This window comes from Mustela lutreola, chromosome 8, assembly GCF_030435805.1.
Source record: "Mustela lutreola isolate mMusLut2 chromosome 8, mMusLut2.pri, whole genome shotgun sequence".
In the NCBI taxonomy this organism is placed as follows: domain Eukaryota; kingdom Metazoa; phylum Chordata; class Mammalia; order Carnivora; family Mustelidae; genus Mustela; species Mustela lutreola.
Genome location: NC_081297.1, coordinates 49392133 through 49418529, shown reverse-complemented (window position 1 = coordinate 49418529; position 26397 = coordinate 49392133). Strand labels below are relative to the sequence as shown.

At 36.7% G+C, this 26397-nt stretch overlaps 3 protein-coding genes across 6 annotated transcripts in view; 2 read left to right on the top strand and 1 right to left on the bottom strand.

Annotated features, from left to right (window-relative positions):
- Positions 1-8349, top strand: part of NECAP1 (NECAP endocytosis associated 1) — a 93042-nt gene extending 84693 nt beyond the window's left edge. The window contains exons 9-12 of one of the 3 annotated variants that reach the window (XR_009356612.1): positions 3731-3834; positions 5404-5493; positions 7930-8006; positions 8096-8349. The gene's annotated coding sequence lies outside the window, so the exon portion shown is untranslated. Of the gene's footprint in view, positions 1-1182; positions 3835-5403; positions 5494-7901; positions 8007-8095 lie in introns of all 3 variants that reach the window. The other 2 variants (XR_009356611.1, XR_009356610.1) reach the window with 2 other exon arrangements.
- On the top strand, positions 3694-16892 carry LOC131838495 (C-type lectin domain family 4 member D-like). Its single transcript, XM_059184725.1, has 6 exons — positions 3694-3834; positions 5404-5493; positions 7902-8006; positions 10006-10157; positions 12086-12198; positions 12509-16892. Exons 1-6 carry the CDS (start codon positions 3807-3809, stop codon positions 12651-12653), a joined length of 633 nt encoding a protein of 210 aa, XP_059040708.1. The 5' UTR covers positions 3694-3806; the 3' UTR covers positions 12654-16892.
- On the bottom strand, positions 16373-23099 carry LOC131838494 (C-type lectin domain family 4 member E-like). 2 transcript variants are annotated; one of them, XM_059184722.1, is made up of 6 exons: positions 22913-23099; positions 22011-22103; positions 21300-21389; positions 20449-20600; positions 19711-19826; positions 16373-18462 (listed from the first exon to the last, which is right to left on the bottom strand). In XM_059184722.1, exons 1-6 carry the CDS (start codon positions 22947-22949, stop codon positions 18312-18314), a joined length of 639 nt encoding a protein of 212 aa, XP_059040705.1. In that variant the 5' UTR covers positions 22950-23099; the 3' UTR covers positions 16373-18311. The 2 variants fall into 2 exon arrangements, with proteins under 2 accessions (XP_059040705.1, XP_059040707.1); XM_059184724.1 differs by lacking the exon at positions 22913-23099 and adding an exon at positions 22509-22641.
- Between the last annotated feature and the right edge of the window lie 3298 nt (positions 23100-26397).

Genomic DNA, 26397 nt, shown 5'->3' with positions numbered 1-26397 from the left:
TGATAATTGTATCCTGCAATTTTATTGAATATATTGATTAGTTCCAAAAGTTTTTTGATAGAGTGCTTGGGATTTTTTTTTTTAATATGGGATCATATATGCAAACAAAAGCAATTTTACTTCTTCCTTTGCTGTTTGGATGACTTTCATTTCTTTTTCTTCCCTGATTGCTCTAGCAAAGGCTTCTAGTGCTATGCCAAATAGAAGTGGTCAGAGTGGGCACCTTTGTCTGGTTCTGATTTTAGAGAAAAAACTTTCACTTATTCACCATTGAGTATGTTGTACTTTGTCAGATGTCTTTTCTACATCTATTGAGATGATCATATGATTTTTATCTTTTATTCTATTAATATGGTATATTACATTTATTGATTTACATATGTTGAACCATCCTTATATCTCAGGTATTATTCCCATTTAATCATGGTGAATGATTTTTTAAAATGTGCTGTTAATTTGGTTTGCTATATTTTGTTGAGTATTTTTGTATCTATATTCATTATATTATATTATATTATATTATAATGGGCTATAATTTTCTTTTCTCGTAGTATCCTTATCTGGCTGTGGTATCAGAGTAATCCTATCCTCATAAAATGAGTTTGGGGAGTATTTCCTCCTTTTCAGTTTTTTGAAAAGGTTTCAGGATTGCCATTAGTTCTTTAAATGTTTGGAATAATTCACTAGTGAAACCTTCTGGTCCTTGGCTTTTCTTTCTTGAGAGATCTTTTTTATTACTGATTCAATCTCTTTACTTAAAAGTGGTCTGTTCAGATTTTCTATTCATTTTTTAAAAGATGTTATTTGTCTGAGAGAGAGAGCATAAGCAAAGGGGAGGGACAGAAGGAGAGGGAGAAGCAGGCTCCCTGCTGAGCAGCCTGATGCAGGCTTCAATCCCAGGATCCTGGGATCCTGACCTGAGCAAAAGGCTGATGCCCAACCGACTTCAGTCTTCATGGATTCCATGTTTCTAAGAACGTATTTCTTCCAGGTTATCCAGCTTGTTGGTGTATAATTTTTCATAGTAGTCTCTCATGATCCTTTGTATTTCTGTGTTATCAGTTATAGGGTCTCCTCTTTAGTTTCTGGTTTCATTTATTTTAGTACTCTCTGCATTTCTGTGTTATTCTAGCTAAAAGTTTGTTGATTTTTAAAAAAAGATTTTATTTATTTATTTGACAGAGAGAGACAGTGAGAGAGGAAACATAAGCAGGAGGAGTGGGAGAGGGAGAAGCATGCTTCCCACAGAGTGGGGAAGCCCCACATGGGGCTCAATTCTTGAACCCTAGGATCATGACCTGAGCTGAAGACCGACACTTAATGACTGAGCCACCCAGGTACCCCATTGACTTTTTTTTTTTAGTCTAAAAATTTCAGCTCTCACTTTTAATGATCTTTTATATTTTTGGTCATGGAGCCCAATGTGGGGCTCAAACTCATGAACCTGAGATCAAGACTTGAGCTGAGATCAAGTTTCAGATTTAACCAACTGAGTCCCCCAAGGTGCCCCTGCTCAGTCTTTATTTCATATATTTGTCTGGTCTTTGTTAATTCCTTTCTGCTAATTGGGCTTGATTTGTTCTTTTACTAGTTCCATGAGGTGTAAATTGAGGTCTTCAAGCTACTTTTTGTTTCTTGAGGTAGTCAGGAATCATTATAAACTTCATTCCTAGAACTGCCTTTAGGGGCACCTGGACGGTGGTGTCTACTTTTGGCTCAGGTCATGATCCCTAGATCCAGGGATTGAGCCCCTCTTTGGGTTCCCTGCTCAGTGGGGATTCTGCTTCTCCTTCTGCTGCTCCCCCTGCTGTGCTCTCTTTCTCTTACTCTCTCTCAAATAAATAAATAAAATATTTTAAAAAACTGCCTTTGCAGTCTCCCATAAGTTTTGAAATGTTGTGCTTTCATTTTCATTTGTTTGAATTAGATTTTTTCATTTTTTTTTCTTTTCTTTTTTTAGAGAGAGAGCGAGAAAGCACATGCACACATGTGTGCATGCAACTTGTTGGGTAGGTGGGCAGAGGGAGAGGAAGAGAAAGAATCTTAAGAAGGTTCCACTCCCAGCTTGGACCTGACACCAGGCTTGATCTCACAAGCTTGAGATCATGACTAAGCTGAAATCAAGAGTCAAACACATTACCAGCTGAACCAGATAGGCACCCCTGTCTTTTTATCGTCTTAACTACACCTTAGACACATCTTTTCATTTGGCTCAGTAAACTTTCTAGAGCAGAGTTTCTCTCATGTATTTGAAATCACGTTTGTTTTCCAGGAACACAGAATATGCCAGGTGTAGTTTATTTTTTCCTGTTCTAGGTGGGATTTATATATCCTCTAAGATTCCTAAATCCTTTTAATAAAGAATACATAGTACTTTAGAAAAGATGTAGTTTCTAGAGTCACTTTGAGAGTTTGTGGGTAAGTAATATTGTTGCTATGGAAATACTTTGTTTGTGACAGTGTTGAAAAATATATGTGTTGTCAAATCTATAATTTTACTTCCTTCCACTTCCAACTTAACATAGTAGTATTTCATTCAAGATCACCAGATATATATGTGTGTGTACATATGTGTGAGTGTATATATACTTAAAATAATATTGTAGCTTAAGGAAGAAGGCAGGTGAAGGGCCATATTTTGGAAGCTAGAATTTAAGAAGGATCTCTAAGCTACTGGATACTTGTTTTTGTGATCTCAGGCTGCTGTAGCAAAATACCATAGATTAGTGGCTTAAACAACAGGAATTTTTATCTCACAGTTCTAGAGGCTGGGACGTTTGAGATTACAATGCCAGCATGGCTGTAGGACACAACATTCAGTCCATGATGGCACTGTAAAAGAGGACAGGGAACCTGATGATGTCTTTACCACAGAATGTTACATTTCCTTTTCCATTGCCTTATAAGCTTATTTTCTCTCATCTAGGAAGATTTGGGGGTTTAATCAACAGCTCCACCATCCCTTTCTTAACCCCAAAACAAAAATTTGTGATAAACAAATTTTGATTTGTTTACCTGTCTTTACATACAGTATACATACATTGTGTACATTAAAAGCTTTAGTTCAGGGGCGCCTGGCTCAGTCGTCTGCCTTTGGCTGAGATCATGATCCCAGGGTCCTGGGATTGAGCCTCACCTTGGGCTCTGTGCTCAGAAGGGAGCCACCTTCTCTCTTTCACTCTCCCTCTGTGCTCCTTCAAATAAATTAATAAAATCTTTTTTTAAAAAAAAGCTTTAGCTCATTGCTCGCATTATCTTTTGTCATCTTGCATACAACTTACTCAGTTCAGAGACATTTTTAAGGCATAATTTACCTCAAGGATGTAACATGTAATTTGAAATATAACACCTCTCCCTAAAAAAAAAAGAAGAAAGAAAGAAAGATGGAGTGTGTATTAAATTTTTATTAAGCATAGTGATTATTCTTTTAGGGCATTGCTAAACTTTTTGTTTGAATGAATAAAAACAAATTGAGAAATTTCACATGACACACTAATCTAGTGATTTCAACATACTTCATGGAAATTTCTACTGGCTGTTTTTGGGTGTTGCTTTCCCGATTTCCTTTCGTCTTTGCTCTGTTTCTCAGAGTGAATCAAAGGAAACTTGTCTTTGAAAAGACTTCTTCTTTTGACTCATCTTTTATGTAGAGAACTTTCTGCTCTTACCAGAATAAGTAAGATTAATGTTCAATCTCAAGTATTTCTGAGGGTATACTCCTTACCCACAGAAATATACACTTGGGGCAAAATCAGAAGAGGCTTCTCATTCTCCCAACCACTGGACAGGAAGAGAATTAACCCACAATGGGTCAAGAAGAACCTCAAAATAAACGTGAGTACATTCTCTCCTCTCAGTTTTAAAGAAGCAAATGTAATTATGACTAAGATTTAAAAATATAAATTAATAGTAGTTATAGTTCTGAAGATTGAAGATGATGATAAGGAGGAGTTAGAAGAAATGACAATGACTTTGCTGAGGAGAAAGGTCATAGATAAACTCAAGTATGTTGGGTAAGAGAAACTTCTTTGTGAAACATACATTGGGCCAAGACAAGAGATAAATTATGCAAAAGAAAAATAAGATGGAAAGAAAGAGAGCAATTTGGGAAGATTCTTTTAAAGGTAGGAGGAGGAAGGAAGATAGACAAAACACACCAACTAAGGTTCACAGTTTACCTGAGGCTCTGACTTTATCCCATTTTATGCTGTACTTAAGGGTCACAATGTATTTGTATTACAAGAATATTAAATAATATTTTTGAGGAATAGAACAAATATTATTATTTCTATGAAAGGATATTCATTGCAGTACTTTTAGAAACAGAAAAAAACACCAGAAACCAATACTTGCTTGTATATTACTAATAGTACACATTCTAAATGATGGTGAATCTCTGTGATGGAATTCTGTATAGTGATTCAAATAATCCTATATATTAGTAGGTGTTGACAGAGAAAGTCTCCAAGACATATTGTTACATAAAAAGCTGTTTCAGGACCAGGGTACACTGTGGTCCCATTGAAGTTTGCCATGGTAGAGTGATGAGGTGAAGTAAAACATTAATTTTAATTATTTTAATTTTAATTATTAATTTTAAAATTATATATTTCTACAAGTACTGCAATGAATATCCTTTCATAGAAATAAGTTCAATTTTTCTACATGATAGAGCTCTAGAACTGATATTGTTGTGGTAAATATGATGCACTTAGAAGTTGATAAGTGTTGCTAACTTGGTCTGTCTAAAAGCTTTCTAATTTTTAGTTTAGCATAAACTATATGCTAACACCAAGAGAGTTTATTTTTCCTCAGTCTTGCTGATACTATATATTTTCTGTTTTCTTTTAAAAATCTCATATGTGAAAAATTATACCATCATATTTTAGTTTGCATTTCTTTGAGCATACTTTTCTGTTTAATGATCATTCATAATTTCAGCAAACTAAATTTTCAGCAAATTTCCTGGTCAAACTTTTGCTCAGTTTTTAAGTTGCTTTTTGAAATTCTCTATACAGTCTAGACATTAATATTGTGACAAAATTTTTTTTCATATGTCCCTTGTGTTTTAACATTATTTGTGTCATATAGATGTTTTAGTCTTTATGGAGCCAAATTATCCATTTTCTTTTTTTAATGATCTTTGAGTTTTCTGTCTTATAAAAAGCCTTTCCATTAAAAAAGGTTATATTTTTATGTATGTATGTATGTATGTATATATGTATGTATGTATGTTTTTATCAGTAAATTCTAAAACTGATTTATTCAGGAGGAAATCTTTAAGCTCTCCTCTAGATCTAAAATATTGTGGATGAGCTCATATCTAGCTTGCATCTCAGTAGAATATCTTTCCCAGTTCTTGTGGCAGAGAAGACAATGTATTTATCTTTCCTTTTGCCCTAGTCAGAGGCCAGCATTCCCAGATGATCCCTTGGGCCATTGCTGTTTTTTACATCTCAGTTCTCAGTGCTTGTTTTATTACAAACTGTTTGGGTAAGTTATTAGCAGAAATGGAACTCTGTGAATTTCCCCAAACAACATTCATGAAGTTCCTCTAAGTCTTTTGTTATTTTGATTCCCCATCCCAACATTTCAATCCATACTGCTTTTCAGGGTCTTGAATTTAAAATTCAGAGCTACATTTTTAACCTTCTGTCCTTTGATGGTGCTGTCTTATGTCAGGGAATGAAAGCTGGAAGTTAAACCCTTTCTTAGACCTATGAAGGTTGGTGGCTGAAGTAAATCATTCCCTAGTTTTGACTTGAGATTATAAGGGGCTGTATCTTATCAGTAAAGAATAACCAGCAAAAAACCAACTTTCAGATAGACTGTAGTCTGGCTTTGAAAAGAACAGTTGAAAGACTTGTTCTTTCTAGTAGCAAGACCTTATATAAAATTCTTATAATTACAATAATATAGTATAGGTCCAAGTACAGACAAATAGATCAGAGGAAAGGAATAGAGAGCTTAGTTACAGATCCTGCATATATGAACTGTTTATATAAAACAGAAGGGGATACTGCAGGTATAGGGAAAGGACAATTTTTTTCAATCAATGAAGACCATTGATTATCCTCATTCAAAAAATGAAATATGTCCCCTGTATATCATGTATAAAAGCAACCTGACATGAATTATTGGCCAAATGTGAAAAGCAAATCAATAATGCTTTTTAGAAGATAAATGGAGAATATATTCATATCCTCAAGTCAGGGAATGATTTCTTAAGTCATAAAATGTGCTAGCCAGTGAAGAAAATATTGACCAATTATACTACATTCAAGTAAGAATTAGTGTACAACAAAAATACCAAGAAAGCAGCCATAGAAGGTGTTTGTAATGCATATAATTGATAAAAAATTAATGTACAGGATATATAAACAATTCTTTCAAAACAATAGGAAAAAGTCCTGATAATACAGCAGAAAAATAGGCAAAATTTTGAATAGGCAGTATAGAAAAGAAAAATTGAAATGTTTAATGAACACATAAAAAATGTCAAGCTCATTAGTTTTCAGGGAAATGAAAATTCAACTCACAAAATGAGATACCGTTGCAAACATACCAGGATGGCAATAATTAAAAATTCTAGTGATACTAAGTATTGATGATGATGTGGAGCAACTGAAACTCCAATGAACTGCTGCTTCTGGGAGCATAGAGCAGTACAACCACTTTGGGAAACTTTGCGACTATCATAGTTGGCAATATGCGTATTCTATTACCAGCAATTCCACTCCTAGGAATATAGCCTACAGAAATGCATGCTCATGTGCTCTAGGATGCATGGTCAAAAATGCTTAGAATGGTATCATTCATAATACTCAAACGCTGGAAGCAAAGCAAATGTCTACCAGAAGAAGGCTATACGTTTAAGTGCATTAAGACAGTAGATCACATTATAGTAATGAAAATGAATGGATTATAGTTGTATGTAACAATAAAAATAAATTTCAGAAATAACACTGAGCAAAAGACAGAACCAAAAGAATGCATATTTTATCATTTTATTTATATAATGTTCAAAAGCAGGTGAATCTGATCTGTAGGGTTTAGGGATATGTTATCAAGGGGTAAAATTTGAAGCAAAGCACAAAATGATTGGTTTAAAAACCATGGTATAGTTACCTTTAAGAAAGAGGAAGTGGGTTGTATTTGGGATGTGAAGGCCACCTGAGGTGTTGGCAATGTTATGTTGCTTAAGCCAGATTGTTGTTACCTGGAGTGCTCACTTTATAATAATTTGATAAACTGTACATTTGTGTTTTTCACTTCTTTGCACTTGATTATGTTTCAAAGTAAAAATATTTATTTATTTATTTATTTTGGGAAGAGAGAAAGGGAGAGCGAGTATGTGAATGGGATGGGCAAGGGGCGGTGGGAGAGAGAGAGAGAGTATCTTAAACAGGCTCCATGCACAGCACAGAGCCCAATATGGGGTTTGATTTCACAACCCTGAGACTATGACCTGAGCCAAAATCAAGAGTTAGACGCTCAACCAACTGAGCCACCCAGGTTTCCCTCAAAGTAAAAATATTTAAAAGATAAGTGAATGTATCTGGCTGATATGATAATACTTGGCAGAACTATCCCAGTATTTTCTAAAAATCTCCACTCTAAAACAGATTCTGATAGAAAAATATGCTTAAAAGCATATACACCTAAAGGTTTGCAGAACTACTCCCATAAACCACAAAATGGATAACGATAATAAAATATTAATTTTTGACAATTCATTTCAACCTATTCACCTGGGACTGGAAAAGAAGAACTGGGTAATAAGAATAAGGGTTAGTTACCTTAACTCTTAGGAGAAGAAAGGGACCAGAGTGACCAGCTCCCATTTCCCTAAGTAAATGATTATATAGGGAAAGAAAACTAACTCTTTTCCCCTTTGACAGTAACTCATCACACCATTCTACGCTGCAGGAGAGAAGCAAGAGTGTTCAAGTTACCAGAGTACTACAAGAAGCTGACATGCACCAGAGAGAAATCAAAATTGAAAGGTAGATAGAAAAGAGCATAGGAGAATTTCTTTCTTACTTCCATTTCCTTTCTTTTTAAATTAACATTTCATTTTATTTTATTTTTTCAGTGTTCCAAGAGTCATTGTTTATGCACCACACCCAGTGCCCCATGCAATATGGGCCCTCCTTAATACCCACAAACAGGCTCACCTAACCCCCCACCCCCTTCCCCTCTAAAACCCTCAGTTTGTTTCTCAGAGTCCACAGTTTCTCATGGTTCATCTCCCCCTCTGATTTTCCCCAATTCACTTATCCTTTCCTTCTCCTAATCTCCATGTTATTCCTTATGCTCCACAAGTAAATAAAACCATATGATAATTGACTCTCTCTGCTTGACTTATTTCACTCAGCATAATCTCTTCCATTCCCGTCCATGTTAATACAAAGGTTGGGTATTCATCCTTTCTGATGCAGGCTTAATATTCCATTATATATATGGACCATATCTTCTTTATCCATTCATCTGTTAAAGAGCATTTTGGCTCTTTCCATGATTTGGCGATTGTGGCCATTGCTGCTATGAACATGGGGGTACAGATGGCCCTTCTTTTCACTACATCTGTATCTTTGGGGTGAATACCCAGTAGTGCAATTGCAAGGACATAGGGAAGTTCTATTTTTAATTTCCTGAGGAATCTCCACACTGTTTTCCAAAGTGGCTGCACCAACTTGCATTCCCACCAATAGTGTAAGAGGGTTCCCCTTTCTCCACATCCTCTCCAACACATGTTGTTTCCTGTCTTGTTAATTTTGGCCATTCTAACTGTGTAAGGTGGTATCTCAATGTGGTCTTGATTTGAATTTCCCTGGTGGCTAATGATGGTGAACATTTTTTTCATGTGTCTTTGGAGAAGTTCATTTTTTTTTTTTTTTTTTTTTTTTTTTTTTTTTTTTTATTTTTTATAAACATATATTTTTTATATACATATATTTTTATCCCCAGGTCTGTGAATCACCAGGTTTACACACTTCACAGCACTCACCAAATCACATACCCTCCCCAATGTCCATAATCCCACCCCCTTCTCCCCAACCCCCTCCCCCCGGCAACCCTCAGTTTGTTTTGTGAGATTAAGAGTCACTTATGGTTTGTCTCCCTCCCAATCCCATCTTGTTTCATTTATTCTTCTACCCGATCTCCCTGATATGAGAAGTTCATTTTTTGACGTGATTATTTTTTGAGTGTTGAGTTTGAGGAGTTCTTTATAGACCTTGGATATCAGCCCTTTGTCTGTAGTGTCATTCGCAAATATCTTCTCCCATTCCATGGGTTGCCTCTTTGTTTTGTCTTACTTCCATTTCCATTCAGATTCATAGTCCAATTTAAAGTAACCAGTAGTAAATGAGGAGAGATTAAAACAACAGGAGTATCTGGTACAAGAGTAAACATCAATAAATAGAAATAGATTTCTCATGTCTGTAATTAGTTGAATAACTGGAGAATATAACACACATTTAGGATCCATTTCTGGCACCCAAAACATAACATTAGTTTAATTCCATTTTCTTTTGATTTAGGCATATCTTAAAGACTTCCCTCCTAGAATATACAGCTTTTCCAAAGTGACTTTGTCTCTTATATTTTGCTGGAATCTGTAAAATCCTTCATCCTTTGGGAGGATGGGCAAATGCTTGAGAGTTCTAGTAGGTTCTCTACCCTCTTTAGATAGAATTACCTGCAAAAGGCTTTATTCTAGAAGCACTTCAAAAATAGAAGTAAATACATGTAGGGACATTGAAAAATGATGTTGTCTTCTAAGAGAATATCTTGTAATTTCCATATAAGTCACTACATTATTCAGATACTTTTGCTCAGAAATATTTAGAAATGCAATTTTTAGGCTTTTTTAAAGGGGGAACAAAATGATATTGGTAATCTTGGTATTATTTCCAAAAAATATTAACTGGAATAACTATGCAATCTCTTAGAGATAAAATACTCCTTTGCAACTGATTCTCATTTCAATTTTCTCATGAGGGACCACCTGGAATTGCTGTCCTTTTGGCTGGAGAGCATTCCAGTCCAACTGCTATTTTCCTCTTAATGACAATAAGACATGGGATAAGAGCGAAAGGAACTGCATGAGGATGGGGGCTCATCTGGCCACCATCAGCACAGAAGCTGAGCTGGTATGTTGGAAGACTCAAATCCATCTCTCTGCTCTTTGAATCTCTTTGCAGAGAAAGAGGAATTTCTTTGTTCTGCCTCTATGCCTTTGCTTCATCTGTTTTATCTTCTTTGCTCATTTTTCTTCATCTGGCCAACTTTTGGTCTTTCCAGATTTGATTCACATGTTATTTCCTCCAGAAAACTACCCTGACCACCTTCCCTATGCCATCCTCCCTGTTCTAATTTGGAGAGACACCTGTGGTACTTTGTGCACTGTGTGGTCATGGCACTTAAACTGTACTGAGATTATCTATTCACTGCTCCCTGTCTGCCAGTGACTCTCCTTTGCAGAGGTCTGTGGCTGTGCTCTCCTAATCTTTGCATCTCCAAAGTCCTGCACAGTGCTAGGGACACTGGATAGGTCTTGATAAATGTTTGGTGAGTGAGTGAATAAATGAATGGTTAAGCAGGACTGAAATAGCTTCTCAGGAGAAATCATAAGAAATACAATTCAGTTGCATGGTTTTAACTCTAAGTAAAAAAAAATTCTTAAGTTTAATTCAGTTCTTTAAAGCACTTTAAAGCACTTCTTTTTTTAATTTTTAAATTTTTTTTTTTTTAAAGATTTTATTTATTTATCAGAGAGAGAGAGGAGGAGAGAGCGAGCACAGACAGACAGAATGGCAGGCAGAGGCAGAGGGAGAAGCAGGCTCCCTGCTGAGCAAGGAGCCTGATGTGGGACTCGATCCCAGGACGCTGGGATCATGACCTGAGCCGAAGGCAGCTGCTTAACCAACTGAGCCACCCAGGCGTCCCATAATTTTTAAATTTTTTAAAAGCACTTTTTAGGGGCGCCTGGGTGGCTCAGTGGGTTAAAGCTGTTGCCTTCAGCTCAGGTCATGATCCCAGGGTCCTGGGATCGAGCCCCGCATCGGGCTCTCTGCTCAGCAGGGAGCCTGCTTCCCCCCCCCACCACCCCCGCTGCCTCTCTGCCTTCTTGTGATCTCTCTCTCTTTCTCTGTCAAATAAATAAGTAAAAATATTAAAAAAAAAATAAAAGCACTTTTTAAAAAGATTTTATTTATTTTTTTTATTTGACAGACAGGGATCACAAGTAGGTCGAGGGGCAGGCAGAGAGAGGGAGAAGCAGGCTCCCCGCTGAACAGAGAGCCCGATGTGGGGCTTGATCCCAGGACCCAGGGATCATGACCTGAGCTGAAGGCAGAGGCTCTAACCCATTGAGCCACCCAGGCGCCCCTTTTTAAAGCACTTCTTAAAACAAATTTCCTCTTGTAATATACTTCTATATATATATACATACATACATACATATACATACACACACACTATATGTATATATATATATAGTATATATGTAACTCATATTCTACTCTTTTCTTAGGGAGGTTTCTCAGAGGATTCTGTCACCATGGCTTTGCAATCTGTAGGTTCACCAACTCTTTGAATAAAATGGAACTTAATTTAATACACACATGCATAAAGAAGGCAATTTTAAAAATGAAATTTTTAAAAAATTTGATCCTATTAAACATTGTGCTAAGTGATTTGCAAGTGTGATCTCACTTACTCATCACAGTAACTGCAGTAGTAGAGTGGTCCTTTTGGAGATGAGAAATTTTGGGTTTGGTGAGATTAGAGCACTTACTACATTACACGATAAATGGCAGAGGCAGGATTTGAAAGCACATTTGTCTGATAACACTGCTTTTGTGCTTAGCTAATAATCCATCTGACCATTTCTCTCTTTTCCTAATAGCTTTTCCTAACATAACATAATATTATTTCCTAACATAACATAATGTTATTATGTTAGCTGTTATGTTACCTAACATAATAGCTATCAAATGATAAATGCAAATATACTTATAAAAATTATAATTTTTATAAAATTTTTATGTAATTATACAAAATTTATATTTTTATGCAGAACTTTATTTCTCAATTTTTGGATAGACGATTTTCATATTTCCTGGGATTTATAGATGAGAATCATGGAGGCCAATCCTTGGTGAACAAGACAGCATTTAACCCACATAATTTGTGAGTATGTCGACTGGGGTGTAAGAGCTTTATAGGCAAAGCTGGGAAGATAGCAAGCAGAATTCATTTGGACTGCAGTATACTGATATAGGAATGCTTACTCAGAATAGAGTACTATGTGTTGAGTAACCCCATACTAATATACTATGATACTTCTATTAGTGCACTCCGTATTTTTCACCAAAGACATTTTCCCTGCATGTCCCCTGACCTACACACACACACACTCACACACACACACAAATAATATAAATATAAATATAAATACAAATACAAATATAAATATATATATTTTTTTCTTTCATTTCAGATTATGGCATGAGGGTGAACCCAAAAATCAGGAAGAAAATTGTATTGTCCTTGTTAATGTCCAAGACAAATGGACAGGGAATGATTCTCCTTGTAACTTTGAGACAAAAAGTATTTGTAAATTACCTGGAGCAGCATTCAACTAGAAACCTCCAAAGAAGTCCTTGCGATGGGGACAGAAAAGAAGAACCAATTAGACTAAGGAAGAATGTACCTGCACCATTGGAACAGAGAAAACCTGCTGAGAAAATAGAAAAATTTCAGTTATGATGGCCTTATTTATTTTTGTTCTATTCATTCAAGATACTATGTTTTTGTGTGGTATGGTGGCAGAGTCATCTTTTGTGTGAGAATCCATTTTCATTAACATTGCTTTCTTGATAGTATATCAGAGTAGTTTCTTTTCAGTTGGTGTGCACTGATGACATATCAACCAGAATGGCTCAAGATGATGCCATCTCTTAGTCATTGCTTTCCTCTGCTCAGATTTTTACAGTGTGGGGTATTCCAACTGGTAGTGGAATGCCATTATTTTGGCCCCAGTTACAACAAACTCTTTAAATTTTTTTAAAGATTTATGTATTTATTTGAGAGAGGGAGAGAGAGAATCTCAAGCAGATTCCCCACTAAGCACAGAGCCTGATGTGGGGCCCAACATGGGGTTCAATCTCACAACCCTGAGATCATGACCTAAGTTGAAATCAAGAGTCAGTTGCTTAACTGACTGAGCCACCCAGGTGCTCCCTAATCTATTTCTTACAGTCTGATTATTTTTCACTACCTCTTTGGTGACCACCACAGACCACCTTTCTTACCTGGGTTATTGCAATAGCCTTCTGAATGGTCCCCCTGTTTCTCCCCTCAGCCCCTTTCAGTCTGTCCCCACCTCTCATGGCACTTCTCCTATTCTTCATACTGTCTTTAAGACAGCTGATAGTTATTTCATAAAAATAACTGCAAAATTTATTAGGACACTGTGGTAGTCCTAGAAGTTTGAAACACTTAAAAAAATTTAAACACTGTGGGGGGTGGGAGATTGGGGGAGCCAGGGGATGGGTATTAAGGAGGGCCTGTATTGCATGGAGCACTGGGTATGATGCAAAAACAATGAATTCTGTTATGCTGAAAAGAAATTAAAAAAATTAAAAAAAATTTAAACACTTGTTTTGTCATTGAAAAAGTATGATATGTATATGTTAAAAAGGCAAACCAGAAAATTATAAATGAAAGTATGAATTAAATCTTCCACTTTGAACTCCAGTCCCTTAAATGCCTCTTCAGAGAAACTATGATTGTCAGTTTTTTATACATATTTCTGTATATGCTTAAATATGTGTTATATAAATGTATATACATATACATCCCATTTTTTTTCTAACACTAGTGGAAACATTATCTATAGCATCTTAAATGTCTGACAATTTTTTTTTCTCCCATGAATCTCAGGGGTTTTGTCTGTTTGGTTTTTTTTTTTTTAATTTTTTTTTTATTTTCAGCATAACAGCATTCATTATTTTGGCACCACACCTAGTGCTCCATGCAATCCGTGCCTTCTATAATACCCACCACCTGGTACCCCGAACTCCCACCCCCCGCCCCTTCAAAACCCTTAGATTGTTTTTCAGAGTCCATAGTCTCTCATGGTTCACCTCCCCTTCCAATTTCCCCCAACTCCCTTCTCCTCTCTAACTCCCCTTTTCCTCCGTGCTATTTGTTATGCTCCACAAATAAGTGAAACCATATGATAATTGACTCTCTCTGCTTGACTTATTTCACTTAGCATAATCTCTTCCAGTCCTGTCCATGTTGCTACAGAAGTTGGGTATTCGTCCTTTCTAATGGAGGCATAATACTCCATAGTGTATATGGACCACATCTTCCTTATCCATTCGTCCGTTGAAGGGCATCTTGGTTCTTTCCACAGTTTGGCGACCGTGGCCATTGCTGCTATAAACATTGGGGTACAGATGGCCCTTCTTTTCACTGCATCTGTATCTTTGGGGTAAATACCCAGGAGTGCAATGGCAGGGTCATAAGGAAGTTCTATTTTTAATTTCTTGAGGAATCTCCACACTGTTCTCCAAAGTGGCTGCACCAACTTGCATTCCCACAAACAGTGTAAGAGGGTTCCCCTTTCTCCACATCCCCTCCAACACATGTTGTTTCCTGTCTTGCTAATTTTGGCCATTCTAACTGGTGTAAGGTGATATCTCAATGTGGTTTTAATTTGAATCTCCCTGACGGCTAGTGATGATAAACATTTTTTCATGTGTCTGATAGCCATTTGTAGGTCTTCATTGGAGAAGTGTCTGCTCATATCTTCTGCCCATTTTTTGATATGATTGTCTGTTTTGTGTGTGTTGAGTTTGAGGAGTTCATTATAGATCCTGGATATCAACCTTTTGTCTGTACTGTCATTTGCAAATATCTTCTCCCATTCCGTGGGTTGCCTTTTTGTTTTGTTGACTGTTTCCTTGGCTGTGCAGAAGCTTTTGATTTTGATGAAGTCCCAAAAGTTCATCTTTGCTTTTGTTTCCTTTGCCTTTGGAGACATATCTTGAAAGAAGTTGCTGTGGCTGATATCGAAGAGATTACTGCCTATGTTCTCCTCGAGGATTCTGATGGATTCCTGTCTGTTTTTCATCATGATCAGGGTACTCTCTTTGATCCCCACCTCCTCTTTCCCCCTTTCCCTACCATCTCTCCTCTGGTAACCACCAGTTTGTTCTCTATAATTAAGTCTGTTTCTTGGTTTGTCTCTCTCATTTTTTCCTTTGCTCATTTGTTTTGTTTCTTAAATTCCACGTATGTGAAATCATGTGGTATTTGTCTTTCTCTATTTCATTTAGCATAATAACACTCTTGTGCAAATGGCAAGATTTCACCCAAGTAATATTCTCTTGAGTGTGTGTGTGTATGTGTATGTGTGTGTGTGTATATATATATACATACATATGTGTGTGTGTATATATACACACACACACACACACACACTATAATGTTGTGTGTGTATAATTCTGTTGTGTGTGATGTGTATATCACTTTCCTTTATCTATTCATTAGTTGATGTACATTTGGGCTGCTTCCATAGTTAGGCTACTATAGATAATGCTGCAATAAACATAGAGGTGCATGTATCCCTCTGAATTAATGTTTTTATATTCTTTGGGTAAACACCCAGTAGTATGATAGTATGGCAGTTCTATTTTTATTTTTTTGAGGAACCTCCATACTGTTTTCTACAGTGGCTGCACCAACTTGCATTCTCACCTACAATCTTCTTCACATCCTTGCCAACACTTGTTGTTTTTTGTGTTTTTGATTTTAGCCATTCTGACTGGTGTGAGGTGATATCTCATTGTGGTTTTGATTTGTTTTCCCCCGATGATGAATGATGTTGAGCATCTTTCATAGACTCATGAAAAGATTTTTTCTTCTTTGGAGTAATGTCTGTTCATGTCTTCTGCTTATTTTTTAATCGGATTATTTGTGGTTTTAGGTAATCATCTTGCATTTTTTACTTAAAAATATAGTTTGGGAAACGTTTTATACCTTGTTCCAAATAACTAAATAGTGTTTCATTATATTGGTATATCATAATCTGAAATAACCTTTAAGTGATAAAATATTTCCTTTGTATAATAAAAATCAACAAAATAATGGCTATGAAAGAAACCATAAGAACAATCCCAGTTCAGATCAGAAAAGAAAGACAGTTCCAAGAGGAGTTCTTTTCCTCTTAAAAATATGGGACTGATAGAATGTATCTGAATGCATTGAGAGGTGATATACAATTCTGGGTAGTTAAAGGATGCATTATTAATCAGTACATAGAAAACTAGATATATAAAAAATGTTGCCAATATTAGCTATACAAAAAGCAAAATGTATTTAAGAAAGTATGTAATATAATACATAATCATGATACAGTACAAGATTCAGCTGTGATAACATTTACATATTCATGATAACATGAGTAAAAATTTTTGATAATGAGTGTGTATTATTTTCACCAAATGTATTAGAATGATTTTTCTTTAAAATATTTAGAGGCCCACATGGCAATATTTACATCTTAACAGTGATTTACTTTGGGAATATGGTCTTGGGACTACAGATGATTGCTTACTCTCTTATTTTTTGGAAATTTCTGGCTTTTATGGTGCCTGAATATTTTTGTAGGCCCTATTGTAAAAATATATTTTAAAATAGAATCAACCAGATGATGTACCCCTCAGAATTTTCAATATAAATAACTTGGTTTCTGTTGATCTTTAATCAGTAAACCCTGAATGATTGTTTCTTTTCTTGCCAAACTTTGAAGACAAAGTTAATTGCATAACAAATTATAAATATATGGTGAATAAAGTATACTAATACTTTCATGTATCTTTCAATATTGAAATAAAGTTTAAAGATTTTATATATTTATTTATTTGACAGAGAGAAAGAGATCACAAGTAGGCAGAGAGGCAGGCAAAGGGAGAGGGGGAAGCCAGCACCCCGCTGAGCAGAGAGCCTAATGCGGGGCTCGATCCCAGGACCCTGAGATCATGACCCGAGCCAAAGACAGAGGCCTAACCCACTAAGCCACCCAGGTGCCCCTGAAATAAAATTTAAAATAACAAATTATAGCCAACCACAAAGAAACAATGGTGAATAAAAGTATTTCCATATGTCTCTCATTGATGTTTATAATTTGAAAAAAGGAAACTAGAAAGTATATGTACTGGATTACTTTTAGGTCAAATGACTTTAGATTTAAAGGCATATTGGTTTCAAAAACCACATGTGGTCCCTTATACCTAAGAAGAATAAACATTTTTAAGGAAAGATAATATATTATATTCACTTACATAGTTGAATTTTCCCATTTCATGATTACACATTCATTATGAATTTTGAGGGTCTTTTTATGGTGCTGTGTGCAAGAAACATGGTTATTAAAGGTACTGTGTTATTTAAATATTCTTGAATAACCTTCTCAGTACTGAAAAAAATATGCTAGTAGTGGATAGGCTTGAGATAGGAGATTGTCAAGCTGAATGTTCTCTTCAAACAATTTGACGTTGGACCCTAGATGAGCAAGAGCCACAAACTGAGGTGAGATTCAGTTATTCGGTGGAAGAGAAGAAAGAGAAAAGGGAGTTCTTTTCTGAATCATAGTCTGTTTGGAGCCGAAGCTCAGCATGGCCTTTTCCTAGCGAGGCATAGTCAAGGCCATTACCTGGGAAGTCCACATGTCTTTGAAGCAGGGATAAGCTTCATGACTTGAGGGAGTTTCTTACTCATTGTACGGAGAACATAGTGAAGCTACTTGCTTGGGCAGAGGTAAAAATGGTATGCAGTTGAGAAGAGAATATAGACTTATCAGGAGCCAGAAAGAAAAATTGACCAGAGCCTGAATTCAGGGGCTTCAGAGTCACTTTGAAAATCCTCTTCTTGCTGGGCTCTGTACTTGCTCAATGTCCCATATTTTCCCATCAGTCTTCACAAATGAAGCAAATGTGCCCAAAGGAGCATACTTTTCCTGACATTTGTTCTAGAATTGCTTGGTAAATTTTGAGAAGTCCTGAGACTAATTTGGAGAAACATGCATGTCAATTAGCGTCACAAATTATAACATTCAAAATGACTCATTTTTATTGGTAGCAAAAGCAACGAAGTCCTCCCAATGTCCCTAAGGAGTCCTCATTAAGTGCCGCACACACTTCTCTTTGGTTGGAGCTATGTTCATGCTCTTGTGCCTCCATATTTATGCATTTAAGTTGTGCTTTCTGCTCTTAGAGAATTTTTCTGTTGCTTTAGACATTTATTTCTGGCATTTCACAAATCCAAAAAATACTGAAGAAACAGGGCACATCATTCCAATTTTTCCTGGGATTTGAAGAGTCTCGGATGGTGGCACAGTCCTCCACTGTCACTAAATTATTGGGCTCCCCGACATCCCAGAAGCTGAACGAGAATAATCATGCAGGAGATTTAAAATCCCAGCTACAAGAAGCCAAGTGACCTACTATGCTAGGCAAATGACACTTGTGTTGTATCACTTCACAACACTTTTGTTAGGCATTGTAATCTCCATTTTATTTTTTAATTATTTTTTATTATTTTAAATTATTTTTTAATTATCTTCTTGCAATTTATTTATTTATTTATTGGACAGAGACAGAGAAAGTGCACATGCAGGGGGAGAGGCAGAGGGAGAGGGAGAAGCAGACCTGACCCCAGGACCCCAAGATCATGACCAGAGCTGAAGGCAGACACTTAACCAACTGAGCCATCCAGGTGTCCCTATAATCTCCATTTTGTTGATAAGCAAAATGAATCCCAGGAAAGCTAAACCATTTGTCTAAGTCATAGAGTTTATGAGGAATGAAGCTGAACTGGATACTCCTGATTTTCTATTCTGTCATGCTCCCTCATGGTTGTCGACCCATAACGAGTGGCTATTGATATTCTGGTGGACGTGTTTCCTTCGAAGCTCTGATATTCTCATGGATTTGTTTCCTTCACACTCATATCTCATCTTACCTTTGGTTCCCTTTATTCCATACTGAGTCTGTATTCACGTAGGTACATACTTCAGTGGTGGTATTGTGCTGTAGTGAAGCGAATTTCTCAAGTCTCAGGGCATCTGGGCTGTACTCTTAGAATGGACCTTAACCTTCCTGACCTTTAGTTTCCTCAAATGCTAAGTAAAGATTAATTATATCCATGTATACCAGAAAGGTGTAATTTAGGTAAAATGAAATAACGAATGAGATAAAAACTTTGAAAACTCCTAAGTGCCATGCAGTAACGAAGTAAGGTCATTATTAAAAAGAAAAGGGACATTAACAAGGGGGTTCCATGCTCTCACTCCATAACTCCACTTTCTCAAATCATTATTTTTATCTCATTTACTAGTTTGGGGGCATAAGACTCTGAATTTCACTCTGTCTCTGCTGCATTTCCAATGAATTAGTCTTTAATTCTAACCCTCTATTTTTCAACTGTTACTTCCCCTGTATTCAGATAGTCTCAGGAAATGGGGGCACTAGATCCTCATGCTTCCTTCGTCTATCTTCTTGCAAATCGTATTATGAAGGCTTGACCCGAAGATATCTTGTGGAACAGGAGGAGGTTCTGTGAACTCCCTGCAGCAATGGTCTAACTTTGATTTGACACAGTGTTAAAATTCTCCTGCAAGAAGGAAATTACCTGAGAGATTCTGAGAAAGGTGTTCCATCTACCCATTGCCACTGACCCTCGTTCACCTGGTCTGTCAGTCCAATATAGAACTCTCTCCTTTTAGGTTTCGCAAAGAAAAGGAATTCCTATGGAAGCAACACAATAAAAAAAAATAGACCAATTATTTCAATTTTGAACAAATGTTGAAGGTAATTGTTCTTAAGAGAAATAAAGTAGGACAAAGACTACAGATGATAAGTGTCTCTGAAATTGTAAGATCATAGAGGATTTTCTTTTTAATTTGGTAAAAATATGCATACCATAGAATCAAATCTTTAACAGAGAAGGAGGTTCTCAATAACTAATTTCAAGTTTATCTACTGTTATTTGTAGCAAAATCTACTGTATATATCCAGCACGAAACATTATTAATCACAGCATAAGGATAGTGGTCATACCTTTGACATATCTGACATAATCATATGATATGCTCATCAATGTAATGGCCATTCTAAAATGAATTCCCAGCCCTCCCCCCCCAACCTCCTAATCAAGAAACAGAACATAGAAATCCCTTCGCTTTAGCCTCTTCTCGTGATGAAAATAGGGTAAGTATCGACTTACAGAAATAGTAGAAATGGCATGCATTTCAGTACATTCATTCAACAAATAGTAGCTGTGGCCCAATGCTGTATGCACGTATGGAGAAGGGGATAGATGCTAAGAAGAAGGTCGCACAGACATTGGAGGAGGCTGCACTCCAACTACCTGTTCCTCCCGCGTGTTGATAACAACAAGATGAGCACCCATGTTGGAGCAGTTTTTTAAACTCGATGCCCAGGACATGGTGTTAGTAGAAAAGAAGTAGCAGCTAGATTGAAAATGTACCCAATTCGATGGACAGCAATTCTTGACTGAACCTAGGAGGAGAGAAGTTTCCATGAATGCTCTAGCCTGGAGGAGCGTCATGTAGCATTTTGGTAAGACTTGGAATAAGACTGTATATGTAAGAGCATTATAGGGAGTAAATTTCTGAAGTATTTGCAAATTCCCTCATCTATATATATTTTTTTCTCCTTCACCTCATTTGGAAGAAAGTGAGGAAAAGAAAATGCATTCCTGGAGACAATTATCTTCCTTTTCTAGGTTCTGTTGAGACATACCTCAGATTTATTCTAAAAGTTTTCTATAACGTCCCCAAGATTTCCTGTCTCGATGCTAATTGCATTTCTGAAGTTCTAGAACTGTCTTCTTACCAATTCCTCAGCATTCTCATATAGAACAGGCAAGATTTTACATTTTTTTTTTGAAAAACAGAACAACATCCAATTACTTTACTTGTCCCCAAATCAGTCTAGAAGCAAAAAAAAAAGTGTCGATATAGGGGCCCCTGGGTGGTTCAGTCGATTTGCGTCTGCCTTTGGCTCAGGTCATGAGCCCAGGTTTCCAGATTGAGCCCCACATCAGGCTCTCTGCTCAGGGGTGAGTCTATTTCTCCTTCTGCCCCTCCCTGATGTTCATGCTTGCACTCTCTGTCTCTCTCTGAAATAAATGAATAAAATCTTTTAAAAAAGTGTCAATATATAAATGTTGATCTTCAAGTTTGAGGACTATCATACCCAATCCATCACTGGAGCAGGAGAAGTCCATGAATGCCTCATGTAGCTGGAACTTATTCTCATTGCAGAGTTGAAGGACACGATATGTCACTGTAAGGAAAGGTGCAGAGTTAATGTCCATTAATCTTGAAAAAAATTTTTTATCATTTTTGTATTAATAATGAAAGTACCAATAATTATCATGGTTTCTTTTTCTTTTCTCTTTTCTTTTTTCCTATTTGTCCTTCTACACAGAGAGACAATAAGATTTACCTACTCAAAGAAAGAAGAGGGAATTCACATTTCATGATTTTCCTGATTTATGAAGGTGAATGTATTGTATCTCGGGTCCAAAGGCCCAGAGAAAACAAATGCATCTTTATTTAGTCTCTCTATGCCAACCCCCCTACCCTTCTTCCAAAAAGCGATTTTATCATGCTTCTGGTTAGGGTCCCATAGAGAAGTTTACCCTAATGATATGAATGCAAAGGGAAGGACATAAAGCTGTCAAGGAGATGAAAAATGTCTATCATGAAAAATGTGTCAGAGGTCACTGAAAGGTGGTAACTATTCTGTTCTAGTTGGGGTTCTAGTTGAGCAATAACCTGGAGATAAATAGGGAAGAAAGTGGAACAGAAATACCTTTTGAGGGGGAAGAGAACCCAAAGGCGACCAGAAAGATTTTACCCCTAATATTCACCAGGGAGATTGAACTTGACCTTTCGAACTCACCAACACATCTGGTGATAAAACAGGCGCTGAGCAGTAGCATGGAGACCCCAGCAACAGTCCATAAGAGAACTTGGGAAGACAAGCGTCTTTTCTCTGTAGAAAGAAATATGCAAACATAGTCAAACTTCCCTAGCACGTTACAAAAGAGATTCTTACCCAACCACGTAGTTCCTTCCACTCGCACTGTTCTATATGGAGTAAGTTTCAAACGTCAGCATGTATCAGAATCATTTGGAAGATGTGTTGAAACACAGAGGAAAGCACTTCACCTCTAGAGTTAATGTTTCATGAGACTTGGTACTGAGCCAGTAAGTTCCCAGAGGCTGCTATTGGTCTGGAAACCATCTTTCAGAACCCCTAGAATTGCTAATCTTAAGATTCGTGAACTGAGATGGGCAATTTTTCCTTCTTAAGTTTCCCAGATTTTTTCCCCTTCTTTTCCTATTTTTGTCTTTCCCATTTCTCCCTCTTATCCTCTCTGTTTTTCTCATCTCTCACCTGCTCTCCTCTTTTCGGTGTCTTATTTCCTAAGCTCTCTGTCAATCAGACCAGATAAAACGCGGCCCAACCTCTAGTAGCTCCTCTCCGCCTCCCTTCAGACACACATTTTACAGACAGGGAAAGTGGGTTCTAGAGAAGTGAGGTGCCTTGCCCAACACGACACAGGGAAAAGGGTGGGCAGAGCGGTCTGATGCAGCTCTCCCTGGAATCCAGCCCAGCGATCCTCAGTACAACATACGGTCCCTAACCACTGCCTCCCTCAGCTTCCTCTCTTGCATTCTGTCTCTGTCTCCCTTCTTTTGTTCTAGTGGAGACTTTTCTATTGTCCCTTCCCTCAAAATATTTATCACCTCTTCCCAAAAGACAGATCTCTGAGAGAAAGGGAGAGTTGCAAATTTTACCTGGGCCTTGTGATGTAGATGGTTGGGACAGATTCATTCTCTCTCTCTCTTTCCCTCTCTCTTTTTCTCCTCTGTCAGTTTCTGAATCCAGGAGTATTTTGTTGGTAAGGTTCAAGAAAAATGATTCTTTTTCTGTTTTTTTTAGGAAGTGTGACCCTAAGACATCATAATATCAACGTGTTCTGTGGCTTTGTGTTTTAGTCAGGGTTTCCTTTCTTGCATAAGGACGCCAAGGGACTTTACTGGGCAACACATCTTTCTCCTCAGTTTAGGAAACAACTAAATGGGGAAATGGTGAGGTGGTTAAGTATCAGCAGATTGGGCTGAGCATGTGGACACATCAGGGGCTTAAAGATACAGTTTTATTTTGGTGGGTAAAATGTCTCTACTTTCTTCCAGGCATCACTCATCCTTCGGTCTGCCCTTGACATTTGCGGGGCCCTCCTCCACACTTCCAGTTTTCCTTTTGGTCCTTGCCACCTCATGTTTGTTAACTGGAAAGGGGACAGACTCCAAGTCTTCGCACTTGGCACAGAGCTGGGTATGTTGTATATGTGTTTACAACTTGGCCATGTGAATTCCTTTTCCTATTTTATGTTTTCTTTTTCCTACTTCCTTCGCTTACATCTCTTGAAACTTCTGGATTTCTCTCGTGTTGTGTATGTTGCATTGTGGGTTTATATCTCTTCTATCAATGTGCTTATCCCTAGGCGATCTCACAAGTCTGCCCCAGTTGAATCACCTCACGTGTATGACTACTTTGAAATTCAGATCCATTCCCTATGTCAAAACACAGCTTCTGGAGTCCTCGAGACTCAGCATTTAGTTTCATTCTATTTTTCCAAATTATTTGAGGATTTTTGTTTTATAATAGGGCCTGTATTAGGAGAAATAAACCTGAATGTCAGAAGAAGTAATTTTAATTAGACATGAAAATATAATGCTTCTCTGGAAGGTTAGTTAGATGTAGTAATGTTCCACTCCCTTCCTTAAAAATACTTAAGATCAAACTGGTCTCTATTGATTAAAATTCACAAGTGTCAGGAGGCATTAGTAAAATAAGTAAGTAAATAAATAAATATTTATTTATTTACATATATAAAAAAATCACCTGGTAATCCCCATGCTAATGAGTCACAGCCTTCACATCTTAGAAAATATCCTTGTTCTCAAAGGGACTTTTTATTGTTTCAGTGTATTGCTCAATTTCCCCTGCATCTTCCATTTTATAGTTCTGTGGATTTAATAAAGAAAACTTTAAAATTCTACGTGTATATATTATAAAATATATGCATATCTAATATGGGTCTTATCAGCAAATGGTTTTTGAATAATAAGAAATTATCTAGTGGCTGAGTTAAATGAGTTATTAAATGATGAATCATAATGACTACAGTCAATTATTTATTATGATCAGTCAGTAATAACTAATATCAATAAATAATTCTATGTTAATAATTTTATGAATATTCAATGACTAATATTAATAATCAACAAATTAATATGTTAATCAGTCAAAATACATATGTTTTTATCCTTTATTTTATTACTTTTTCTAAATTATGAAAGAAGGTTTTTTTAAGATTTTATTTATTTGACAGAGAGAGATCACAAGTAGACAGAGCGGCAGGCAGAGGGAGAGGGGGAAGCGGGCTTCCTGCTAAGCAGAGACCCCGATGTGGGACTCAATCCCAGGACCCTGAGATCATGACTTGAGCTGAAGGCAGAGGCTTAACCCACTGAGCCACCCCGGTGTCCCTAAAACTAGTATTTTTATGGTTAACAATATAAGAAGAATGTGGCAAGTAAAAGACCTCCCATCCATCCTAACTCTTCTAAAGTCAACCATACTTGGGGTGCTTGGGTGGCCCAGTCAGTTAAACATCTGTCTTTTGCTAGGGTAATGATCCTAGAGTCCTAGGACCGAGTCCCGCATTAGGCTCCTTGCTCAGCAGGGATCCTGCTTCTCTCTCTCCCTCTCCCTCTGCCTGCCACTCCGCCTGCTTATGCTCGTGTGCACTGTCTCTCTCTCACTCAGAAAAATTAAAAAAAAAAAAAAAGATTTAAAGTCCACCCTGTTTAATGATTTCTTGCATATACCTTGAGACATTCTCCAAACTTATGTAAGTCATGTTTATATAACATAGTGCTTATTCGTTTTTAGTTAAGTAAGATCATACCTGCAACACTTTTATGTTTTAAAAATTACTTTTATATTCATCAACATATTTGGGTATCTATCTTCTTAACTATTGTTTAAACTTTTCTGTAATTTATAAAACAGGCACAGCTAATTTCTACTTTTTCCTTCCTCAACACACGAGGTAATGGCTACCTTTATACACATTAGCAGGTGCACACTTTTTGGTTCAATGACACAAACCAAATGTTAAAAATCATTATTTGGCTTGAGTTTTCATCATAGACCAACTTTCCAGGCTATAACCATAAATATAAAATTTTCTCTGAAGGCAATTTTCATTGCAATTAAATATCAAAAGCTTAGATAAATGTAACACAATGACGTTACATTTGGGAGCATGAATGGCCGCACAGAGCAGCTGGTACATGGCTCTTGGGATCAGCATGCTGCTGTTCTGTCATACAGACTTTGTCCTCACCATGGGAGAATACAGAACAGGGTATTTTTGCATATTTACTCTTTTCGAATCCCTTCTTATTCCTACTCCTGAACAACAATAAGAATTTCTTTCGGTATCCAATATGATTTTCCATGAATTTTGTTGAGTGATATTCTGAAATTTTTCTTCCCCATGAAATTTCAAGGTGCCAAAACTGATATTCTGCTGTTAATTTACTCATGTAAGATGTGAAAGATTTCCATGTCGAATTTAACCTCAAAGACTGGTCGCCTAAATAGAAGTTAAATACCAAAACAAACGATTTAGCTCATTTTTAAACATCATTATATCTAACAGAGGTATTCTGCAAAGATTTAAATTATGCTGTAATTAACTTCTGTTACATTTATATTATTATCTCAAATTTTATAAATGTATGTGAAGCATATTGTTTAAATTTTTGTGAATAATTTTATTAAAGCTCTCCAGACATTGTACTCTTTTTTTTTTTTTTTAGATTTATTTATTTATTTTAGAGGAAGAGAGAGCATGAGCAGGAGGGACAGGGAATGGGAGAGAGAGAATCTGAAGCAGACTCCACATTGAGTGCAGAGCCCAACACCGGGCTCCATCCCAGGACCTGAGTTCATGACCTGTGTCATAACCCAGTCAGATGCTTAACCAACCGAGCCATCCAGGTGTCCTGCACTCTTTTAAAATACTTGTGGTGACTACGAATTTCCCTATTTATTTTATAATTTACAAACAAAGAGCTTTAAAACAGAGATGGTAAGGATATAATCTCTCTGTTTAACTTATTTCACTCAGAGATTATGCTGAGTGAAATAAGTCAAGCAGAAAGAGTCAATGGTCATATGGTCTCACTTACTTGTGGAGCATAAG

Coding starts and splice junctions, on each gene's coding strand:
- LOC131838495 (XM_059184725.1), top strand. CDS start 3,807: ATGGGTCAAGAAGAACCTCAAAATAAAC. Junction 3,835..5,403: donor AGAAGAACCTCAAAATAAAC/GTGAGTACATTC, acceptor CTTTTGCCCTAG/TCAGAGGCCAGCATTCCCAG. Junction 5,494..7,901: donor TTTTATTACAAACTGTTTGG/GTAAGTTATTAG, acceptor CCCCTTTGACAG/TAACTCATCACACCATTCTA.
- LOC131838494 (XM_059184722.1), bottom strand. CDS start 22,949: ATGAATCTGTCCCAACCATCTACATCACAAGGCCCAG. Junction 19,827..20,448: donor TCAACACGCGGGAGGAACAG/GTAGTTGGAGTG, acceptor TTGCTTCCATAG/GAATTCCTTTTCTTTGCGAA. Junction 18,463..19,710: donor CCTTTCTCAGAATCTCTCAG/GTAATTTCCTTC, acceptor ATTCTCGTTCAG/CTTCTGGGATGTCGGGGAGC.